This window comes from Artemia sp. Qi Xiang Cuo, chromosome 16 (assembly GCF_049724085.1).
Source record: "Artemia sp. Qi Xiang Cuo chromosome 16, ASM4972408v1, whole genome shotgun sequence".
NCBI lineage: Eukaryota > Metazoa > Arthropoda > Branchiopoda > Anostraca > Artemiidae > Artemia > Artemia sp. Qi Xiang Cuo.
This window is the reverse complement of record NC_142809.1, coordinates 23,237,297-23,262,436: the sequence shown is the minus strand read 5'-3', so window position 1 is coordinate 23,262,436 and position 25,140 is coordinate 23,237,297. Positions and strand designations below refer to the sequence as shown.

Here is a 25,140-nt window from a genome sequence, read left to right as displayed (position 1 = left end):
GCTGAGAATTCTCAGGACAAGCATTAATCGGGTGAAAAATGCAGAACAACACAAGCTCGAAAAAAAAGATTATGGCCAACTAGACTAGCCTGTCCCTAAAGATCTTTGTATGAAATCAGCTAAACTGAGAAACATTAGGGCTGTTCTTTTACTCATCTTTGTGCTAAGATCTTACATCTTTTGACAAAGAATGCTTAAAAATGAAATCTTAGCACTAAGATCTTACATCTTATAGCATTCTTTTGCAAACATCTTTCATGATTCTGCTCTGATCAGCGGTCTAAGAACAATGATGAGCATATCATCAAAGTTCTCTCATCATTGTTATATATGGCAGAAAGATGGCTTCCTTCACACTTTTTGCTAACAACAGTGAGCTTTCTTACATATAAGATCTTAGTATAAAAGAACGACCCTATTGGCTGTAATGGATTATTTATCATGTTCATAGACGCTAGTCATTTTGCTTAGCTGTAATCAGTTTTAAATATTGCCCTTCAAATTCCCAACAATTTCATCCAACATCGATCCAATTTGTAAGGGAAACTCTAATAATGTTAGGTATTGCTAGCTAACTTTGTTAGCTTTTACAATAAAGTTAGCTTTATTGTTTAGTAGAATTGTCAGGAAACAGATTTTGTTTGGACAGCAGAAAAACTGCTCATAGAAAAACATGGTGAACAAAAATTAAATTTTTGGGGGAGCGATAGATTTTACGTATACCTTTTAAATAGTTTTCGGCCAACTGGCTATCTCACAATTTTCACTCGCCAGCATTTTGGACATACTAGGCCAAACTTGTTATTATTGTGGCAGAAACTGGCACTTTGATGTAGTACGGCCTTTTTTGGGACTGAAGAATGGTAATAGAATTTTAAGTTTCCATTCAAATGAGCTTTATCATAATTCTGTTATACCTTTGGATAGTACCCTGCTTCTATCAGGAAGTACCTCTGGTCCTACCCTGGAAATAAAGGAAGAAAAGGACCAGACACGACAGTCGTGCCAACCGAGCTAAAATTGAATTTTCCACAGTTTTCAGGATGACGGACTATGAATCTCTAATTGGTGTAACTATGATTGAGTAAATTGAAACCCGAGTGTTTCGATGCTGAAGTGAAAAAAGTAAATTCGATTAATTTTAGCTTCTAAATGGCTGGCTTTTTCTCAAAGGATTATGTAATATATTTTCGTAGATAAATATTTCCGTGATAGGTCATGCTGGAACCGTTCGCCAACTTTTCTTGTGGCAGCGTTCTATTAGAGCTAGAGATTAATTAAATCGTTCAGAAGCTAAATTGAACAAGTCCATAAAACAACCAATGGAGAAATTAAAAAAGAAGATACATGACTAGTTGTAATTCCAATGGGAAATACCCAGGATTTATTGATTACTCTTGTGTCTGAGAATAGATAATGTATATAAATGTATATATAAATAATATATATATATATATATATATATATATATATATATATATATATATATATATATATATATATATATATATATATATATATAAAAATGAACATAAATAATATATATAAATGGATAATGTATATATAAATGAATGTAAATACGGATTTGTTTCAAGAACACATAAAAATTATATGGATTCGTGTCTGAGTAGTACTAGTATTTTATTGCTATATCAATATGGCCTTCGAGTTTTTCCATTATTTCGTAGTACCTGTCATCGTTTATGGATAGTAATTATCATTGTGGAATGTAGCTGAATATTTTTGAATTCAGATTTGGACATATGAATTCAGTTTTGTTGTTTTTGGATTCAGTTTTGCTGTATGCATGTCCTCAACTCATTTCTTTTATTTATAAATTCATGAAGCCAAGTCATCTCTTTCTTTGGTCGAGCTCTATTCTGTTTCTGTTTCTACTCCTTTTTCATGCGTTGGCGAAAACAAAGAAAATACTTACCACGAAAGTGGAGATACAAGTTACTGGGAACAACACCAGATTGCGCCTTTTCCATGCCAAACCGACTGGCTCCACTTTCTAACGTTGATTTTTTTTTTCACTTTTAGAACTAGTTTTGATTACCTAAAATTAAAAAATAATAAATAAATAAGTAAAGAATACTGTTGTTGTTGTTCGTTGGTGTTTGGGGTTTGACGCGTAACTTGATTTTGCTGTGCCTTATGTAATCACTAGCTTGCTTGGGTGCAGTGGCGTCGTTTGGGGGTGGCAAGGGAGGGCAGTTGCCCCCCCCCCCAATAAATTGAAAAAATGCTATTATATAGCCCATGCCCCTTGACTCTCTGGATGTGGAACTTGTTTGCCCCCTCAAAAAAAATGCTGGAGCTACGCCCCTGCTTGGGTGTCTAGTCAATATTCACTGAATTCGTATATGTAATATGTATCACTTCTTGCTATTGGTAGGGGGGTTTTTTCACCTGCAGCAATTGCCTATGTTGAAAACCGGGAATCAAAATAATACTTTTACGCTTTATCATAGTGCAATTATAATACATATACAACACATTTATAATAAATAACACATTTCTACATTATAACCTGTCACATAATTCCAGATACTAAAATATAAACAGGTAAAATAAAGTAAATAAAAACTCTAAAATAAAAATATATAGGGAGTAAGAAAAAAAAAGTATTGCAGGGAGTGAACCTAACCAGTAATCTGAACAAATCTACCCTATATATTAGAAAAAAATACAAGAGAAAAAATACTGTTACACATTGAGTACCAAATAATTTCTTCTGAAAGCGGTCTGACCAAGTCATACTAAAATGTTTGGTTGTCACCTTGTTCCACCTTGTTTATCACTTCCTCCTTTTTTGCCTCCAAAATTACTTTTTGAATAAGCTTAGTTTCTAGATAGTTTAGTTAGATACATTTTGCCTTTATGTTTGGAATATTTTCGTTAGTTCCTAAATATCTAGCTCGAGTTATTGTCATATTAACAATATACTGACAACAGGGACAAAGGGGTGGCTAGAGTAAATATCTAGACAGTTTAGGGTAGGGGGACTTTGGCTCCCCCTGATTCTTAAGGTTTAGCAATTCTTCTTATAATTTCCCATATTTTCTACATAAATCGTTAATTTCTAGAACTTTTTCAAGTTCTGCCTCCTCCCCCCAAAAAAAGAACTGCGCAAGTGTTTGGATGGGAGGCTAAAGCCGCCTAATTTTTAAGTATCAATACGAAACTTAGGGTGCAAAAGGGTCGATACATGTCGAAAATTTCTGATATGAAGGCGTCTATCCAGTTGATTGTAATCCCCTCGCCGCTCCCAACTGGATTCACTCCCTCCCGCTATTCATAAAGGAGCTGTCGACACAACTCCTTATTTTTGCCATATTCAATTCAGTATGCTAAAAGAAAATAGTGCGATCCATTCCCCTTATATGTTTTTTATTTTGCTGTTGCATCTTTATTATTGATGCAAAGCAAAATGCTTATGTTAACTGAAAATTTATTCCTGGTCAGAATTTTTTTGTGATATCTATATTTTGCTTAATATTCAGTTGGTACTTTTTCCAATCATACATTCTTCCTATATCTTGGACATGAATTTTCTATTAATCTAGTTGGTAAAAATGGTTGGCAACTTAAGCAAGTTTTATTGCCTTCATAACATAGTAATTCCATTGAGAAAATTTGTTTTGTTTTCTCATAAAAATATATCCTTTTCTGGCCAATAAAAAGTGTCAGTGCATGTTTTAAACTTCCTCAAATTCCTCCTTTGAGCACTGAATATTTGATTTCCTTTTGAGCTTAGGAATTTGTGGGAAAAGAAAATGATAAAAGGCTGTTGCGATGATTGGACAGCTCCACACTCGACTCTGTTGCTGGGGAAAGTATCCTATTTTATTTTCATCTGAATTCCCTATGATCAACTTTGAAATAAGGAATAGACAACCCTTTATGTCGTCTTCATAGCCAAAATTTTTGAATTCTAGTTCATTCCAAAAACTCCCTATTATACAAGTGAATAGTTGAAGGAAATGCTTAAACCGTAAAATTCCTCCTGAACACTTACAAATAGACTTTTTAGCTTGGTTACATTTTTTGTGTATTTTATCTAAAATATGTTTTATGTAGCTCTTAAGACCCCATTTGGAAACACTTTCTAGTTTCCTGTTTTGAATTTTGAAGTAGGAAGTCTGAGTACACCCACCCCTTCTCAAGAAAACTCAAAGAAAATGTAATAGGTGTGAAAAAATAAGGGTATTTGAACTAAAAAAAACAACAGTTTATTCCACTCTCAGATTCTCCCTTCTCGGTCAAACATTTTAATCCCCCCCCCTCAGTAAGGTATAAGCTTAACACGAGGGATACTTTTAAAGCCAGAAGACCCTTTTATTTTACTTGGTTCCTTGTGTTTTAGCAGGTTCAATGGAGGAAAACAGACACATGCCAATTTACCAAGAAAGTTGAAAATTTACCGAGCTATTTACCGAGGGGCTAATTTACCAAGAAAATAGAACAAATATTTGTGTGGAAAATATGACTTGTTGAAATAATCTGTATATACAAAAAGAAAGTTACAAAGGTCAATAAATATAAAAATGTGCACTTTAGCATAGTAAATTACCGAAAGACAAACTTTTCTATAGTGTTTATAGAACAACTTTCGGTAACAGGAAAGTTCACTTGGAAGGGTCATCTCTCCAAAGTTTTCCTGTTTGTATACCTTCTGTATGTGAGATTAGAAGTGATAGTAGCCAAAATATTTGAAAAAAGAATTTTTTTTATTGGCTGGCCCAATCATGGGGGCAGGAGGGGGTAACTTCCCAAGGAATGCATATGGACTAAGTAAGGTATGTTCAATTTCATAAGATGTTACAGCAAATGCCACTTTCTCTTGGTTCATTTAAGTCATATTACTTCAGAAATATAATTTTTGTCTGTATGATTGACTTAAATGGTTATATATAGGCCTAATCTAATTACAGAGGGATATGTATCCTTTACGAGATTTATAATTTCAGTGATATCTTAAAGTTCATTTCTATTTCAGTGCAAACTCTTCTCACGCTGAATGTAGAACTAGTCGAGCTCCAACGCTTCAAAAAGGAGAGCTTAAGATGAAGTTTGACAAAGGGGAAAGACTCCTACAAAAAGAGCTTTTCGAATATGTTGAAGACCCGACTGTAGAATATGCAGAGTCGGGCGTGATAAATTCGGTAAGATTCTTTATCCTGAGACTAAAATATTAATTATATTGATGCATATTTATTGAACAATAGTTATCACAAAATAAAGCAAGGAGAAAGGCAACCAATTTACTTAACTGGTGAAGTAACTCTCTCCTTCCCTCTGTCTCTCTCTTTCCCTCCCTCTGTCTCTCTCTCCCTCCCTTCCTCTGTCTATCTCTCTCCCTCCCTCTGTCTCTCTCTCCCTCCCTCTGTCTCTCTCTCCCTCCCTCTGTCTCTCTCTCCCTCCCTCCGTATCTCTCTCTGTCTCTATCTCTCTCTGTCTCTCTCTCTCTGTCTCTCTCTCTCTCTCTATCTCTCTCTCTGTCTTTCTCTCTCTCTCTCTGTCTTTATCTCTCTCTCTTTATCTCTCTCTCTTTATCTCTTTCTCTCTCTCCTCTATCTCTCTCTCTCTATCTCACTCTCACTCTATCTCTCTCTCGATCTCTCTCGCTCTCGCGCTCGCTCTAGCGCGCTCGCGCGCTCTCTCGCGCTCTCTCTCTCGCTCGCTCTCTCTCTCTCTCTCTCTCTCTCTCTCTCTCTCGCTATCTCTTCCTCTCTCTCTTTCTCTCTCTCTTTCTCTCTCTCTCTCTCTCTTTCTCTCTCTCTTTCTCTCTCTCTGTCTCTCTCTCTCTCTCTGGTTGTCTTGCCATAACTTTCAGAGCTTGGAAAATCATTTAAATTCCCTCCTTTTGTGCTGGAGATTTTTTTTAAGTTCAGGAAAGGGCAGTCCCTCAAAATGTCCGAAAGGGCAGTCCGAAAGGACAATTCTAGTATACCTGCTCTAAAGACGCTAAAAACCAGTTCAAAGGAATTTCCATTTATCCGCTTTGGGATCCTCGACAGCTTTCAATGATAGCTAGTCCCCTAGGAGATCTCGCTAATGGACCCTTTGTCTTTGAGATGGTCACCCGACGCTAAGGCTCGCAAAATAATTCTCGCAAAAAAGGTTTCGTATCGCCTTATTATGTATTGTCTTAAATAATACTGTCTTTAGAGTAAGTAGGATGGTGCTGGTCACACCCTATCAAGACATGCATTGATTGGTCTTCAGTTCTGATAGGACTTGACCAACTTCGTCTGAAAAAATTTACTATCATATCCGTTTTTGTTTTCATCAAAAAGTTCTTCTTCTTTTTCTTCTTCAGAAAATAAAAACTCTTTACTACACATATACCAGACATCGTTCCAATTTGCATTCCTTTTCCTTAATCTGTTGTCAACTTCCTTTACTGTTGTTCGCATTTGCCAGTTTGACTTTGTAAGTTGAGAAGATGAAAATTTAGTTCTCATCTTCACAAAGTGTTTTTATTAAAATGAATTCTGGATAATTAATTAATATGAGAATGTTTTCCAGCTTCGAATACCAAAGGGCATTCCTTCCGGAGGAATTACGATATCAGTAACTGGAAATCATTTTGATTACATACAAGATCCTCGGATGTATGTGGAATATCATCATATGAAGTTCTCTAGTGTAAGTTATTAAAATTTTATTTGCTTTATTTACCTTTAAATTATTTTATTTTTAATTTATTTTATTTTTAAATTTTATTTACCTTTAAATAATTAATTCAAGCCTTTTTGGTTTTTTAGTTGAATGCTGTAATAAAATATACTTAATTCGCAAAAAAAGAGGCGTTAATGGACTAGAACATCGTATGCGTGTAGATACAGCTGAAGACGAAAATCACAATTTGAAACAAGATTACATCTTACTACTAATACTACTACTAACAACTCATTGCAGCTCCAAGCCGCCTAAGGCCAACACAGCTACGTATGCTCCTCCTCCATTCCAATCAATTCAAAGCCTCCCTCTTTACACCCTACCAAAAAGTTCCTTTTTCCCTTAAATCTCTCCTCTCGATGTCCTATCCCATTTGGGGACGACCTACTTGTCGGTTGGCCCTAGACGGTTGGACAACAGGGACACTCTTTGGTAATCTGTCATCCTTCATCCGCGGAACGTGTCCCAGCCATCTCATCCTTTGTCTCATTATGACCCTAGAAATCGGGATTTAACCATATTTTTTGTACAGCTTATTGTTTGAGATACCGTCAGTCAGTCGGGTACCCAAAACAAATCGTTTTGCTCTTCGAAAACTAAAAGTTAACTTTTCTTTCTGTTTTGTTTTTGTGAGTGAATGCATAAAAATCTATCTAAATGATATTTTAGAAGCTAGTTTGACTTAATCCATACTGAGAAAGATTTAAACACACAAGAAAGTGCATACAAATCTGGGATATTTCCCTACCAGGTAATTGGCACGTTAAAATCAAAACCAGCAGTATCATACCCTTCATTATTTTTTCCCTGGCTTACTTTACAGACTTGGATTAATTTAGTCATTGAAAAGTTAGTTTTAAAAAAGAGAGCCCTAAGGCAACTATCAACTGGTGGCTAAATAATGTATCTCATAAATTTGTGGGATTTCCCAGTAAAAGAATAAGAAAATAAACTGTATATAAAAAAAAAAATCATAGAAAAGAAATTTGGGAGTGTTTAAAATACCAGTTTCTTTTACGTACTAATTCAGTGTCTAAAATGAATAGCGCCAAGTTTTGGAACTGACTTGGTTGGAGGGGGATTCTTGCCCTACTCCTATCACCCGAAATATTAAGATTGTTCTATGTCATGCAGTTTGTTTTATTCTTCGTTTTTTTCGCAATCAACTCCCCCCTCCCCTGGAATGTACGTGCCTGGCCCATTATCAGATTAAAATAATAGGTAGAATGTGTCGTAATAATGAAGAATTGACGCGGTCTTATAACCTTTAGATGTCTTAGTTGTCTGTGGGCAATTTTTTTAGTAACCCCAGGTAGCTTTAGATTACTGAGAGATGATGGTTAGTGATCTGCCTTTTATTACCCTAGCGTTGCCATTATGGCTGAATAATTGCCATTGGTAATAAAAAAAAAAAATTAATTGCGACAGTCGGACATCTGAAGATTTTTTTGAGAATTTGTGCATATCTTGAGGCAATCTTGTAACTTTAGGAAATCCAAATGTTGACTAGGAAATGGTACCAGATAGTAACAAAAATAACTATTTCTTAATTTGAGAAAAGAACTTGGCAAACAGAAAAGGAAATGACTGGTCTAGTCTTTCAAACTCTGCATAATGTTTTTGGTCTTTCGCTTGTACACTCTGCTGTACATAGACACCCCACTTACATTTTTTTTCGATGGATCATGGGGTGGTATGCTGCATACTTACCAAGTGGGCACAAGACTGTCCATTTTCTAAAGGAGGGCAAGCGAAAAAAAGTGAATTGTGTATTGCCCAATAGTAGTTGTGTCTTTCTTTTTCAATCCTTTACATATTGCACCCCAAAATAATACTATTAAAAAAAAAACACTTTTCATGTACTTTTAGGCGAACGTAACCCCTTCGTTACGTTCATAAGTTATTTCAGTTCTTTCTTTTGTATACTAATTTTTTTTTTTTTTTTTTTTTTTTTTTTTTTTGTAAAAAAATGAACACGCAAAAAATATCACGCTTTCATTTTTTCTTGTAGTGTACAAGTATTGCATATATTGGAAGTGTCCAAACTTCTGTACATCCTTGTATTTATTGTTTTTCTCGACTTAGGGGACCTTTTAAATTCTTCTATCTTATGGAAAGAATAAGTACAGATTTTGTACATTTACATTTTTTTTTAATATTCTGAAATTGTCATTTCATTTTCAAGGAATGGCAGCTGGCCATATGTCCTTGTTGCATGTGCTTACACTGCTTTATTCTTTTTTTGTTTCTTCAACCATTTCTCTTGTCTTGACTTTTTCTTCTTCTCTTTTCTTCTTTTAAGCCTAATTCTTTTTATGTCCTAGACACCTTTTGTTGGATGATTTTCGTTGGATTGGAACAAGTTTACGTAGTTGAAGGATTGGACCTTAACCATTTTATAACATTCTGTAAATTTGCTAGAATAAAATGCACTCCAACAGAAATGGCGATAATTTCAAATAAATAAAAATAAATTTGTTTTCTTTTAAATAAAAATTTGACAGATGTAAGTTTAAAGCCATAACCATCGTTTGACTATGAGAACAAAGCTTGAAAATATAAAGTGGACCTTTAATTTTACATTGAGTCTATAATCGAGTTTGCTGTTTAATATATTGGAAATATGTAACAAAGTGAACTGTTAATCTAAAGGTAATAAGAATTAAGAAAAGAAGAAAAGGAAAGTGTAAGATATTTATTATATTGTTATTATTTTATTATTATATTATATTATTTATTATATATTTATTATTATTATATTATTAAGATATATTATTATATGTTTTTTGTTTTGTTTTTCTTCTCCAGAACATAACGTTATCTTACCCAAATGTGAACCTATTGGCATAAATAGTTTTAACATTAATTCCACTTTTTTTTCCTGTAGAGCTGTACCGTCATATCTAAAACTCGTATGGAATGCCGATCCCCAGCTGTGCCGATACCTTATGAAATACAGAAACAACTAAACGCTGACGATCCCGAGAAACTTGACTATGGATTTCTTATGGATAATGTAACAGCTGTCCAGAAGCTATGGAAGGATAAAGGATATAGTCCCTTCCTTCTCTATCCCGATCCCATCTATGAGAAATTTGACGAGGAAATAAAATATTATAAAAGTGATTATTTGACGATAAATGTAAGTTTTATTCATAATTTTACATTCTAATTCTACGTGTGTGCAGCTAAAGGTAACCCAATTGGAGGGGGTGGTAGCTTTTTTTTCAAAACTTTTAGTAGGAAGGGTTTTATGGCCCAGGATCCTAATGATAATTTAGCGAAATGCTAAGGGATGCAGCCCTTTCTGTTTCCCTGTTGTGTTTATGATACATTTTTTAGAAAATGAAATTCTAAGAGAGACTACATTGTAGAATTAATAATTGGGTAATAAATGTTTTCTTAGCATTTTCGTGAACAGTTGTTATTCGTATACGGTCAGAACTGACCGGTTGGAGGGAAGTAGTCTACGGATCCAATTACAGGTAATTAATGACGAAGTTGTGTGTGAAGTTTATTTTTGCCATTTTTCACCCTGTTCCGTATGATAAAGCCTTGTTTTTTAAGGCTTAATTGTTTCAATCGTATTTAACCTTCTTTGTAATTGATGTTCTTTTTCTGTCATTTTTGTTCCTTTTTTGTGCTTGAGTCTGCAATAAATGTCATTATTCTGGTTCCGCTGCTAGTGGAACAGAACCTATCCCATAAAAATTCGTTGCAAAGTTGGCAAAATAAATAAGAAATCTGATATTCTTTGGCAGTTTTTCCTATGGTTGGACAAAAACGTAATTAATATGTCTTATACTGGTTATTTTGCGTAATTATTCTCTTTTTTTTTTCACGAACATGAGTCTATATTTTAAAAATGAAGGGAAACAAATTTTTATATTGACGAGATATACGTAAAAACTAGTACCGTATTATGTATCGGTTATGCCCTTAAGATCCTTATTAAGTTATTTTTTTGTGAAAGTGGATTAAGTCATACTTTTATTTTCAAAATACCTACAACTTAATATGGCTGAAACTGAATTTGCGTCAGTGTCCCTTTGAAGTGAGCTTTGATCTTTGTATTCGCTGAGACATTTCAGCAGTTACCGAAGGGCTCCAAAAATATATGATCTTCTTTCATAGCAGCAATGCACCAAATCCTGTCGTTGGTTTTTTTTCAGCTTTTGCAGGGAAATTTTTATACATATTGCCAGGGTCGTTGTTTGGGGGTGGCAAGGGGGGGGCAGTTGCCCCTCCCCCAATAATGCGGAGAAAAAATATTATACATCCCTTGCCCTTTGACTATCCAGATATGGACCCCCCCCCCAATAAAAATACTGGAGATTCGCCCCTGCATATCGCGACAAGTTGCTCCTTTGAGCCAGGAACGTACCCCTGGTGTTTGGTCGCTCATACCGAAATATTAAGATTTTTACGACTACCTCCAGTTCCTTGTACGTACATATACTTCCCTTTTTTGCGACTTTTGAATTGATCCTGCGTGAGCTCCCCCTTTCCCTCCAAAATGACTTCCCATTTACGTGCCTGCCACGAGCCTTGTCTAGACTGACTTCACTAGACTTTACACTTTTTTGGACAGCATTCACTGACCACTTGCCGCTGTCGCCTTCTGTGTTCGTAAATCAAAAATGCCACCTTTTAAGGACAACTAAAATAGTAATTTTTAAACTTTTTATCATGAAGTAGATTGTAGAAAAGTTCATTAAATGTTGACAATTTGAAAATAACAATAATGATAGTCAAAGATTATTAGATAAACCGCAATGAATGTACCATATAAAAGGGCGATGGTGCCTTTCGTTGCTAATATATGCCTTCTGATAGGATTCTGAAGACCTTTTTTCGTTGCATAATTTGACGATCCTTGAAAACAGCGAAAGAAATGTTTAAGCAAAATTAGCAAAAATTGTCACCGTTCGTGCAAATAACGACCTCGTTCTCTCCACCTTAGTGTTGCTCAATACGAGCTTGCTCAGATTGAGTCTAGTCAGAAAATAATATCACTGACAGCGATCTAGGTCCAATTTGTTTGAGGGACTTGCTATGCTAATCAAAGACTCGCTCAATTATGTGGTAAGTCAGGCCGACTCTTGTTGTCCTATTCATGTTATTTTCAAAAGGGAACATTCAGTATTATCGTAAGTAAGGGTGAATCAATCCGGTCTTTCATCCCTTGGTTCTGTGACTATTTACCTTAGTTCTGCCCTAGGGAATGATGTATGGATGGATAGACTTATCTATCAACACGTGAAATGACATCATTTTTACACAATCCTAAAAGGGGATTATGCCAGATTTTGCCTCTCACTCACTCGGACTATCTGTCATGGCTTTTTCTACAATTAACCATGGCTTGATGCCCGCAACTACTTGATTTTAATTCTTAAATGGGTGACTACATTTTAAAGTAAAATGTTCAACATCACTAGTCCATCTATAGCTTATAATTAAGTAAAATGCCATAAAAGCATATTGCATGGAGGAAAATGTTACTAAATTTATTGATTGTATTTCTCTTGTTAGAGATCTCTCGCTCGTTCTCTGTCCTCGGTCTTTAGGAATTATCTAACGCTTTCCTAACTTTAGCCTGTTTTTCTATTTTGCCCTATTTAAGTGCAGTCCAGGGATCTTGGAGGTTTGACACAAAGGACTTATCGTATTGACCTCTCATTCTAGGATATTTCATTTATCGACTTTCCTCTTCCATTAATTCCAGCTTTATACCGGGAGGTTTGACACAAAGGACTTATCGTATTGACCTCTCATTCTATGATATTTCAGTTATAGACTTTCCTCTTCCCTTAATTCCAGCTTTATACCGGGAGGTTTGACACAAAGGACTTATCGTATTGACCTCTCATTCTAGGATATTTCATTTATCGACTTTCCTCTTCCGTTAATTCCAGCTTTATACCGGGAGGTTTGACACAAAGGACTTATCGTATTGACCTCTCATTCTATGATATTTCATTTATAGACTTTCCTCTTCCCTTAATTCCAGCTTTATACCGGGAGGTTTGACACAAAGGACTTATCGTATTGACCTCTCATTCTAGGATATTTCATTTATTGACTTTCCTCTTCCGTTAATTCCAGCTTTATACCGGGAGGTTTGACACAAAGGACTTATCGTATTGACCTCTCATTCTAGGATATTTCAGTTATAGACTTTCCTCTTCCATTAATTCCAGCTTTATACCGGGAAGTTCGTGATATCTTTGTAGACCTAGTCTTGCGAACTAGGCAGGGAACCTGCATAGATCAGATGGCGAGGGAAGGTTTAACCAGTTTCAGAGAGTTACATTATTTAAACATTATTGTTTAAAGGTTTAAACAATCATCTTTTTCGAATTAGTGTAAAAATACTGCAGCCATAACCTAAAATGCTCAACTATGAAAACGTTTAAGATATGAAGACTTTTGTATCAGTAATTATTTCTGTTGATTATACTATTGAGGGTTTCATACCATGAGCAGTTACATCGGCGTAATTTCGTGCTCTTATTTTGGGTACATTTGGGATATGCTTTGTACATAAAAGAGCAGTTAAAGCTTCAAGGAAACACTATGGTGACTTATTACTGGCAACCGAGGCAGAAGCTGGTGGTAATACGGCTTTACCTACTGCTCCTATTCGGAACGCTCTGCTGTGATGCCAATTGAGTTTTGGAAACCCTCACGTAAAGCACGCAGCCCTATTCATTAAAAGGTTTTGTGCAGAGGAGTTGGTACTACTTTTTCTTTAACGGTGTATATGCTGAGAGATATACCCTATGAAATTGATGATAGGAGTATTACATGTCCGAAAAGTGATAGGTTACCTTGTTATTCATATTTGTTTATTTATGTGCATTCTTAAATCTTTTCACTTATTTTATCGTTGTTTATTTTCGAAATTTAGGGTCAGCATTTAGACCGAGCTGGTCAGGAATCAGACGTCCAAGTTTTAATTGGTGTTGAACGGTGTAACGTAACTTCTTTATCGAGGAACCAATTAACATGTAGACCTCCACCTACCCAGCCAAAAGCATTTGGATTTGACCCCAATGATTTGCCTGAAGTTGTGGTAAGTTTGTTTTCTCTCTCCGTTTGAACAGAACTTGTGCTTGTGTTCCGACTCTAAATTTGAGACTTAGGATTTCAAAACAAAACAGCTTGGAATTTGTTTTCCGGTGCTTTTCTTTTAAGACTTCAGTTCAACTGAATTCAAACAACACTTTAGACTCTCCGTACCTTCTCAAAATTATTCTCCATAAAACATCTTGCTAGTGATTATGAGCAAAACTTTTGTTGTATTGTGCCTGCTCATATATTGAAAGAATAAAATGACAGTGGGACGCTTAAACTGGAAATCTATTGAGGGGGAGGGGCAAAACAGGTGAAAAATGAAAAAATACGGCAATATTTAAGGGCGATTGTAAAAAAATGGACATTTCGCATGGGGCTCTGCTCCCCCGGAATAATATCACAATGGTAGAAAAATTGTTTCGTTTTAGCGATGACTTTGCCATTTTGTATTGGCTATTATAGCCTATTGATATGGCTACTTATAAGGAACATCGAGATGCTATTTAGTAAAGTCCCCTTCCATAAAATTGATGAAACCTCTCAAACTGACTTCATGTAGAGCCGTATGCAGCAATGTCAGACTCAGCATAAAATTACCTAAAATCCTTTTACAGTTTCAAATTCTCTTTGTATACTATGTTGACAGGGAATACTTTACTAAAGAGATAACCTAAGAGCAAGAGAGTTTCGTCAAACATCATTCTCCATTCTGTCTCCTTCTCCCCCTTTTAGATTCTGATTCAAGTTAAGCTTGGCTTGGAAAGTGATTTAATTTCCTGATTTTCTTTCTTGTAAAGTAGATAGGGAATCCTTTTTCAACTGGAAATTTGACTCAACTCGAAACTAATTGAATTCCTTAGACCACTGATTCTTTTTTTTTTCTTTTTTTTTGTATAGTTCACTGTTCCTAAAGTATTTGAGAAAGGTCTGTGAAAAAAGAAGCGATCCATGTAAAAAATAACCCCCTCTCTCTCTCTATATATCTCTATCTCTCCCTCTCTCTCACACTCACACTCTCTCTCTCTCTCTCTCTCTCTCTCTCTCTCTCTCTCTCTCTCTCTCTCTCTCTCTCTCTCTCTCTCTCTCTCTCTCTCTCTCTCTCTCTCTCTCTCTCTCTCTCTCTCTCTCTCTCTCTCTCTCTCTCTCTCTCTCTCTCTCTCTCTCTCTCTCTCTCTCTCTCTCTCTCTCTCTCTCTCTCTCTCTCTCTCTCTCTCTCTCTCTCTCTCTCTCTCTCTCTCTCTCTCTCTCTCTCTCTCTCTCTCTCTCTCTCTCTCTCTCTCTCTGTCTCTCTCTCTCTCTCTCTCTCTCTCTCTCTCTCTCTCTCTCTCTCTCTCTCTCTCTCTCTCTCTCTCTCTCTCTCTCTCTCTCTCTCTCTCTCTCTCTCTCTCTCTCTCTCTGAAACCTAAATTTGAACCTAAAATCTGAAACCAAAATTTCCCCCATTTTAAGTCAAATCAATCATTGGATTTTTTTTTTATCACAATAATGCTTATGTGCATAATAAAACCAGTAATTTATATTTATCATGTACTGTAATTTCTTTGATGTTGTAGATATTTGATTCGCGAGATGTTCAATATCTTTCAAATGAAAAATAAACTTGAGAGTAAGATTAAGCTCAAAACTATATTATTTTTGCTTGTGTTACTTGGATGGATCTACCATATACAAATATACATAAACATTTTGCTGTGTTAGACGTATTTGCGAAGTGAATTTAGCTCTTCAGTAGCCAAATCAGTTAATTTCACTTTAGGTTTTAACATTTCGTTGTAATCTTATTTCTCTTAAGATTGTACGTTCAGAAAGGCATTTCACTCATAAGGGTTACTACCAAAAATTCAAAAGTTTTTGTCATGGTATACCAAAGGATTTTATATGGCCAAATTTGATTAAGTGCATACTGAAATGCGATTCAATACACTATCTCACCAAAAAACGTCAAATACCAAAATATACTGAGCAATTTTTTCATTAGATGATTGGTACATAAAAGTCCCAACCAGCAACGTGAATTCTTTTTTAATTTTCTGCTTTGTTTATTTTTTTGTTTAATTGAGATGGCTTCTGTCTGGCTCAATTATAATCTTCGGTGACGTAAACTTTACTTTTGCAGTAAAATGAAATACTTTCATAGCAACATTTTCCATGGCGAATAGATTTATTAGTTTCCAGAGTTTAGTTGCCATAGACTTTTTCTTCCCAGTTGAAACTCTCCTACTTTTGAAAACTATGGAAACTATAGAAATTTTTCGTATACTAGCGTACTTTTCATCTCATTAAATTGTTTAATTTGACACATTTTGAAGTGTATTCTTGGTAGGCCATGGACTAATGTTCTGCTTGTCCTTGCTACTTTTTACTATTGATTTGTTGAATATTATCCTAAGGTCCAATAGTAGAAAGATTCGTGATGTTCCTTTGAAAAGCCTTAGATAAATAGAATCATTATCTTAGAGTAGGGAATTTGCGCATTGTATTTTAAGTGTAGTCAGTATATTTGGTAGATTAGGTGTAGAATAGACCTTTGTAGAATAGCTGCATTTTTGCACACGGCTAAACATTTATAAATAAGGTTTTCGAGGAATATTATGGCTAGTCGAAGCTCATTTTAATTAGAATATATTACATTGTAGCAAAGAGGACAGAAAAAACTGAATGATAATCTAAAGTCCATAGTTGACGAGTAAATTCAAAAACATTTTGAGAGGATCAAAAATTTTTGCATGTACCGTTAGATAGTAGATTTTGCATTGTATATGCCTCTTAATAATCCCAGAAAATAATTCGGCCCTGAAAATTTCCGGCGGTGGTGCGCTATAAGATTTTCGGCGGCGCGCCGCTTGATTTCGGCGCGAGCATTTTTATACACAAAAAGTAATCTGCATAAAAATGCTAGTTTAAATTATATTATTTTGGTAATGCTACTGATGACGGTCGCTGTATATGTGATAAAAAAATCTGGACTTTTGTACCTGTTTTTTTTTTTTCACTGTCTAAATAAATGGATTTATCCCCATTTGAAAATTTATTCCCCATTTGAAAATTTTATCCCCGTTTGAAAATATATATATATATATATATATATATATATATATATATATATATATATATATATATATATATATATATATATATATATATATATATAAAATAATTAACATTTGCCCCACTAATAAATATTGACCAAACATCCTTCGATACCTTGGGTTTTTCGTTTAGATAGTTATCATTCTCTATGTAATTAAAACTTTATTTTTCCCACAAAACGCCTTTTTTGTTACTCATAATTTTCATATTTTACATAATAATTTATAATTTACTGTAAGCCGGGGTTGTCACAAAACAAAATTGTAACTACTGAAGCTCGCCCCAAAAAAATACTGAGGAAATACTATTTTTATCCAAAAAGACTTGCGTCTGCACTTCGCGCCCATGCATCTGTTGTTTTCCATTAATGACTTCCCTTATTTATATTTGTTTTCTTCCCTCTGTCACACTCATTTGGCTGTAATTGACGATATTCATCTTGGACCTATTCATCCCAGGAGGTTATGTCCAAGAATAAGAAAGGCAGAACCACTCAAAAGTAACATAGACAGCTCTCAAAGCTCAAGATCTCTTACGATTTTACTTACGACGCCTTTTCTGTTCTGACAGATTAAGCACAAGTGATAAAAAAAAAGGAAAGAACTAGACAATCAACAGTATTAAAATTATTTTGCAAAATGGATGAAAATATGCTCAATGCTGACTGAGAACACCGAAATTGCGCTGTACTGTAAATTAGAAATAACACTGAGGGTGGGAACCCTGGCTTAGGATAATAGTTCTGGTTCAATCCGCAGTTAAATAATCCATCGCATTCGTCATTTGCTCTAGAGTAATTTTTGCATTTAATAATCTTTGAGGTGGCAACCACAAATTTTGTGGAAATTCCTGTAGCAAGAATTGTTGCCGTATGCCTAATACCACGTATTTCATTTTATTTTGGTTCAGTTGATTTTTTCTAATAATTTTCCTACAATTGTTATTTTATTTACACTGCATAGTTTAACGTTATTCTAATAATAAATATAACAAGAACGTTCAATGGACCTACATAAAAAGAAAGAACCATAGGAAATGTAAACAGAAACACTGCAAACAGATATCAGCCTCAATTAGAGGGGGAGGTATAAATTTTCGGTAATGGAGTAATTTGAACCGATGTATGTGAGAGCCCCCACCCCAACCAGAGATAATGTCCCCTGAAATCAATTTCTGCGCTTAGGCGTGAAGCCCTTGTAAATTTTTCAGACGAGGTGGTAGAGAGTCTTAACCTTAAATGGGTTATACTAATTTTTATTCCTCTTTGGGCCCTTTTATATCTCTATTTTTTCTATTTGTTGTAATTCTTTAAACTAGCCTGTAAGCCAACTCAAAAAAAAAAAAAAAAAAAAAAAAAAAAAAAAAGTAATAAAATGCAGAATAAATGATGGTATTTGATTTGAATCCTTATGGAGCATTTACTACCAGAGAATGAGATCAGATAGCCTTTTGAGTTACTTCTTAGCATTTGAATAACAATAGTTCGAAAAGAATTCAATCAGTTTGTTTGTAGTCATGCAAAACTTGGAAATTACCTTTCCTTTATTGTTATGACTTTTTGTTGTAAGGTGAGATGAATTTCTTATAGAAAAGCCCATGGGACTTTTGGGGAAAAGTTTATTCCGAAGACTTGTATTCTCATTTCTGTGGAGAATAAATCGGTAATTGATTTTAAAAGAGTGATGCAGCGGTATATCCGATATTTACTTTCAGAAAGATCCAACTTCTTTCATGGATGATAAACCTCCCTGACTACCATAACAATAATCCCCCCCCCCCGAACACTATCCTAATGAGTATCCTCCCTAACAATCTTATTTCATAAAACTTCTCAAAAGGTCTTTTTGAACCTTTTATGCAATTGTAATATTTCCGATATTGGGTCTTAATACATCTAATATTATCCTACCCTGGCTATGCTACTAGTTGTCGCATGAAAAGGAATTTTTATTAAGTGCTGTTGGTGGAAGCAAAAGGTATTAGACGGGACTGGAATGATGTGTAAAATGAATGGCCGAATATCTTATGAATTCTGGGGCTTATGATCACAGCAGGATCCTGAAAAATGGAAGAATGGGCACTGAATGTCCCTCAGTGTGTCTGCTTGTCGCTGCGATGAAGTTGAATCGCAAGAGAACATTTTGAAACGAATCCAGAAAGTGCAATCTCATCCACGATTTATGTTGAAAAGAGGATAAGCGTTTGATTTGAAGAGCATGGGAGAGATCGCTCTTTTTTACAGCTGGCGGGATCAATTTTAAATCAAAAATGATCTTGCAGTTTCATTGACAGCTTCATATAGATAACTATATCATGTATCTTTCTGGAATTAAATAGCAAAAAGTATCTAGGATCACCCACGTTTTTCTAGCTTTTCCACATTTTTGGCATTTAAGAAGTCAGGTTTTTCCACCTTTTCCTCATTTTTGGCATTTATTTTCCACCTTTTCCACATTTTTGGCATTTAAGAAGTCACGTTTTTCCACATTTTTGTCATTTAACAAGTCACGTTTTGATTTTAAAACGTCAATAAATGGTAGCTCTTTCTCTCCAGCACAGCTTTATCTTCGACAAAAATAAATATACTATAGCTAGTTGATGAAACAAAAGAGGAAATGACAAGGAGAAACTTTTATTGGAAAAATTCAAAGAAACCATTCAGTCTACACCTTTGTGGTTTAAAAAGCCTGCCTCTCGGCCTGCCCATAAATCGTATTGTTGTATTATACATTTGAATTCACTGGGGTGTTTTTAATTTTTACTTAACCATGCATTTCGCTATTGATGGTCACGTAGTGGTTTCACTTCACTTAGTTTCACAAAGAATATAAATATTTCTTAAAAATGTACTGCATATATCGTGCATTGCATTCGTATAAAAACAGATATCAATCGAAAATTAAGAGCACAAATATCAAAATTGAATAAATAATGACAAATTTATCAGTTATAAAAATAATCTAGTGTGTAACATTCAGGGCTGTTGGCTGAATTAATGTGTATACTGTTTGAATATTTATGAAGTTTCAAAAAGTAAGTATCTACTTGGGCGATGAGAGGTTAAGGCGTGTAGAAGTTCGTTGCTACCCTGCCAAAAAAGACCTTGCTTTAACCCTGCATTGAAGAATCGCAGTTAGAGCGAGTGTGCTTCCTCTATTATTCATATTTTCTTTTCCAGTAATTGCGGTTTATGTTGTGTAAAATAATGTTCAAGATTTAGCTCAGTTTAAAACTTAGGAAATTTCCAGATCTCTTAAAAATCCGGCCGTTCCTCCACCCCAGCATTCGTGCTTTTCTTTCTTTCTTCTTCTTTCAGTTCAAATCAAGGGAGCAGATTTAGATGTATCCCTTTTCGTGTTGAAGCATTGCATGGTCTGTTGAATTAGTCAGAGCTTCACGCTTCGTTGGACAAATCTATTATAAATTTATTAAGGAAAAACTCTATGAAAGGAAAATAATTCGTGCTGTTGTATTATTCACCAGTTGCTGACATTGGAAGAACCAACTGTGCTCAGTGACCAAAAACTTTTTTTTCTTGACTTAATTGTGTCGCTGCATTCCTTATTCAAACTTAACGCTGAACACAGATGTCTTGATTGTTGGGTGCTGGTGCATTATGTGGGCACTGCTAAAGAAGTCAAGTTTGGTTAATGCTAATGAAATAAAATCGGATGAATATAATATAGTTTAGAAACAAATTTGGGCTACATATTGGCACATTAGGGGGAGGGGGTAAAGCAGACCATATATTAAATACGTAACCTAACCTAGGTATCTTTTTGTCCCCCCCCCCTAAACACCGAAAAACAACAGTTTAAATATCGTAAACGCAATGAAAACCACGCTTTGCATACCATTTATGTATAGCGGTCTTCTGCATATAACCCATTTGGCGGGTTTCGTCTCTCGTTAGTATATAGAAGTGCCCACATAATGCACCAGTACCGATTGTTGTTTTCTAAAGATTTATTTTTAAACTAATAACACAGCCTATCATACGACGGATTAAAAAAAAAGCTTGTACTCTCTTGTGAGGATGGAAATCTACAGATTGTATAATAAGAAATACTCGCTTGACTTCAGGTATCCATTGTATTATATCGCGGGATTGTTTTCTGATTACTGATTGGCTGGTAGTTACCAGATAGAAAAATTGAAGAGCTAGACAGAAGTGGTGTTTTTAAATTAAAAACAGTCTTATTTGTTAAATAAGGGTGTATTTTGCGTCAGATTCCGAACTTAGGTTTCTGTATTGGCTAACGAACTTCTTGAGCCTTTTGAAGTGTCCTTCAGTGTTTGAGGGCTTTTCTCACTATGTCGGAACATTTTGTATTTGAGATTTGTATTGACTTACTAACTCACTCAATATGCTACTTGATGGCTTAGCAAGGCAAATTGTCTTTGTTGAGTGTCCATGCTATAGAAATTTAAAATACTTCGCCAGGAATAGGCTACTATTTCTGCGAAAAATCCAACTTATCATTCGCATGTGTATGCTGTCAAATCATTGAAAGAAAATGTTCCAGTCCCCCGCCTAGCCTTTCCATTCTGGAAATGGCACGCAAATTCTAGTTTGAGTGCCATATGAACGAGACCTCGGCGCCGCGCCGATGAGGGAAGACCGGTGGCGGCGGGGTCAAAAACAGCAGCGGTGGCGATTCGCCAGCGCGATCAATGTTTACCGCAAACATTAATGTTTTTATCAGTCTTTCTCAAATCACAGCTTAAATTTACAACAGATTCGGGCCTATTCATGAGTTCAAAACTTCACAAGTCGCTGGCTGGAAACTAGTCTTCTTCATTATTCATCAAGAGAAGTAGAAATCTGGTAGAAATGAAATGGTTGTGGGGTTTCAGAACCCTTGCATAATAGTTGAAGCATCTATTAGCTATGTATTCTTAACATAAACAATTATCAAAATTAGTAGTTTTTTTCATTGAGCATTACTGCATATAAAACTTCGAATACCGTATCACAAAATCTGTCAGTTATCTGGGTAAAAACTTTGAATATAAGTTTGAACTTAGAAGCTTCATTTTTTCATAATGCCCTTTGTTTATATCTGTTTTGTCACCTTTAAAACAGTTGAAATGGGCGACTTTGATATTGATTGGGTTTTTTTTGCTCTTTTGGATTCCTAAAAAGCCTTCCTTATATTAAAAACTGGTTTTTAATAACAATTAAAAAAAAAATACATTTTTAAGTTTTGTAGTCATGTAGGCTAAGGCTGAACTGCTGTTTTTTTCTATTGCTTTTGGCTGCTCTTTTGGATATTATTCATTTTTTCTTTGGGGGATTCACTCCAAGTTACAAACTCATAAATACCTAATATCAACTAAATTATAAACTGCATTTAAAAGGAGTAAATTTATCAAATTAGAAAATACATGGTGAACACTTCACATGCGAACACTTCATTTACAATGAAAAAAAAAACACTTGATGGTTTTTCGGTATGAGGAAAATGAAGTGCCAGCTATTTTCTTGGGTAAAAAATGAAACGCTCATCCGTTTTAAATGCAATTAAATGAAATAATATGCAGACAGAAGTAGCTTCATGAAGATGTTGAGATTTTCTTCCTAATTCGTCACTTTTAATCCAAGCAAAATGTTAGGAGACACTGTATCAGTTATTGAGTTTAAGCTTTGATTTCCAAATGCTCACAAAAATTACCACCTTGATAGGATACCGTCTCTGCTTTAAATTAAAAAAAAAAATTAACTTTTTGGCATCCCTGCTTTCAATTAAAAAAAAATCGAGATATTTCTTTTAAATGTAATACCTTCCCCCCCCCCCTCTCTGTATACCACCTTGATAGGATACCATCTCAGCTTCACATTAAAAAACAACGTACTTAATAATTAATAGGTCACTATATGGTTCAAACAAACACGCGAAACAATGTTAAACAGCTTAGTGTTCCTTGAAAAAAAAAATTGAGGGTATGAGTAAAGGGGTACAATGACAACAACAAAAATGTCGAAATTATTCAGATATACCTCAAATTATTGGAAAACTGAGTCATAGAGTCGCTGTGGCATTCACTAAGATCTAAAGAATCTAATTAAAAGGGAGCACACTTAAAAGCCAAATTAGGCCAGTAGCCTATGAGAAATCGCAAAATACCCATGACAATGAACAAGTCCCAATATTGGGCCCTGGGTCTATCAAAATATTTCAATGGTTTCCCTGGGAACTTGATGTCATTTTCTTCCGTCTCCACTTTAAATGAAACAAATAATTATTATTTTGGCATCGCTGCTTTCAATTAAAAATGAAGTATTATCACTTTAAAATGATAGCCCCCTATCCCCCCTCCTATAGGCAATAATTTACAATTTTTTTATGAATAATATTTTTGGGGTAACTTCCGTTTCAATCTTTAATTTCCCTACCTTGTACATAACTTAGTCTACAGCTAAATTTTACCTCAATAGAAGGTTTTTTTTTTGGGGGGGGGGAGTAAAATTTTTTTCAGAAAGAAGATTGTATTTTCTTTAATCTATCAGGCGTTCAACAATTTTACATTAAACATTAAGAAAATCTTATCTAAAAACAGCAAAAGAAAACAAAATTCTGCAAGCTTACGATTCAGCTGTAGAAACAATTTGTCGACTATCAATTTCAAAATGCAAACTGAAGCTGTATAGTAGTGAATGCGTTCTATTCAGCTTAAAGATAAAATTCTTGACTACGAATGATGTAAGAAATAGCAATTGGGAAGCTGCATTCGAAATGATTTAATCTGATTTCATAAAGACGATATTTTTTTTTTGTCAACGTGCGAGGAACAGCGTATACTTCTACTGAATCTGTCTGTTTTTTTATGCAAAATAACAAGAAACGAAAATTAAATAACAAAATAGTATTGAAGAATTATGGCACGCAAATTATCTTTCAGCAGGGGAAAGTCACTGGTGATAAATCGCTAGGGGTGGCACCGTGATTGAGTGATTTTTGAGGATTCGGGGAACCAAATTTTTTTTTCTGGGTGACGCATAGATTTTCGGGGAAATACCCAAACATTCGGGGATAGTGCAAGCCCTGCTTGATTTCTAATCAGGAAAATCGAGATACTAAACCACACGAGAAAGAAAAGCTCCGTCTTTGCGGTTGACGCCATAAAGAATTGCCGCAAAATTAATTCAATGTCAGCCGAACGCCGCCGCCTCTGCCGGCGGTGGCGTAGCGACACTTCGGTGGCGGTCAACCGAGCCTCTCGTTGGTGGCGTTGGTTCGATCCGCCGGCGCGGCGTCGGGATCTAATATGAACCCTTAAACAGCTCCCTATGATGTTCCAGTGCTTTGCTAGCGACAAAGAAAAAAAAAGAGGACACATCAGTGGTACCCATGCAAAAAAAAATTATCATTTTCCTTGTTTTTCAAGTTTGGGGCTGTAAGTGTTCTGAAGAAGGTTTTTAACAATTTCAGTTCCAAGTTTGTACTTTTCATTTCAACCTGACGTCATTTTTGAAGGGGTTTCAGGCTCTTTTTCATTATTTTCAAAACAGCGTTTTACTATTAAAATTTATCGGAATCATAGTTACCATTCTGAATCAGCTACAAAATGTAATTTTTATTTTTCAAGTGTATTTTTTTAATTTTGGTTTCTATGGTCCGTGGTTTGCTCTTTACTAGGTTGTAGCTATTGCAACCATAATTCAATGGTCACTGACATCGAGATAATCAACCGTGCTCCCTGACCAGCAATCTATTTCTTTTTTTCAATTCCTATGTTAATCATGTTGCATTCCGCGTTCAAGATGAATGCCAGACAATAGTGTCTTGATTGTTGTTGGCATACCGAAATGTTGATCATTTATTTGGAAAATTCATTGTAATTGGACTCGACGCAATTTCCTAACTAAAAAAAAAGTAGAAACATATTTTGCTTGGTTTATCATGCGAATTAAATATTAAAAAAAAACAAGTTTTTTTTTTAACTGAAAGTATGGAGCGACATTAAAACTTAAAACGAACAGAAATTATTTCGCGTATGAAAGGGGCTGTCCCCTCCTCGACGTTCACCCCTGGAAAAAAAATAATAAACACGTATCCGTGATCTTTCTTCTGGCAAAAAATACAGAATTCCACATTTTTGCAGATAGGAGCTGAAAACCTTTACAGTATGGTTTTCTGATACACTTAATCTGATTTTGTGATTTTCATTAAGATTCTACCACTTTTAGGGGATATTTCCCTCTTTTTTTGAAAATAAGGCAAATTTTCTTAGGCTCTCAAGTTTTGATGGGTAAGACTATCACCTCAATTGTATTTTTCC

At 35.1% G+C, this 25,140-nt stretch overlaps 1 protein-coding gene across 2 annotated transcripts in view; it reads left to right on the top strand.

The window, feature by feature from the left end:
• The window catches only part of PlexA (plexin A), a 339,500-nt gene that overhangs the window by 283,864 nt on the left and 30,496 nt on the right, over positions 1-25,140 (top strand). For both annotated transcript variants that reach the window (XM_089102579.1, XM_089102578.1), the window contains exons 14-17: positions 5,003-5,168; positions 6,535-6,654; positions 9,575-9,829; positions 13,601-13,765. In XM_089102579.1, coding sequence (XP_088958705.1) covers positions 5,003-5,168; positions 6,535-6,654; positions 9,575-9,829; positions 13,601-13,765 — 706 coding nt within the window. The remainder of the gene's footprint in view (positions 1-5,002; positions 5,169-6,534; positions 6,655-9,574; positions 9,830-13,600; positions 13,766-25,140) is intronic.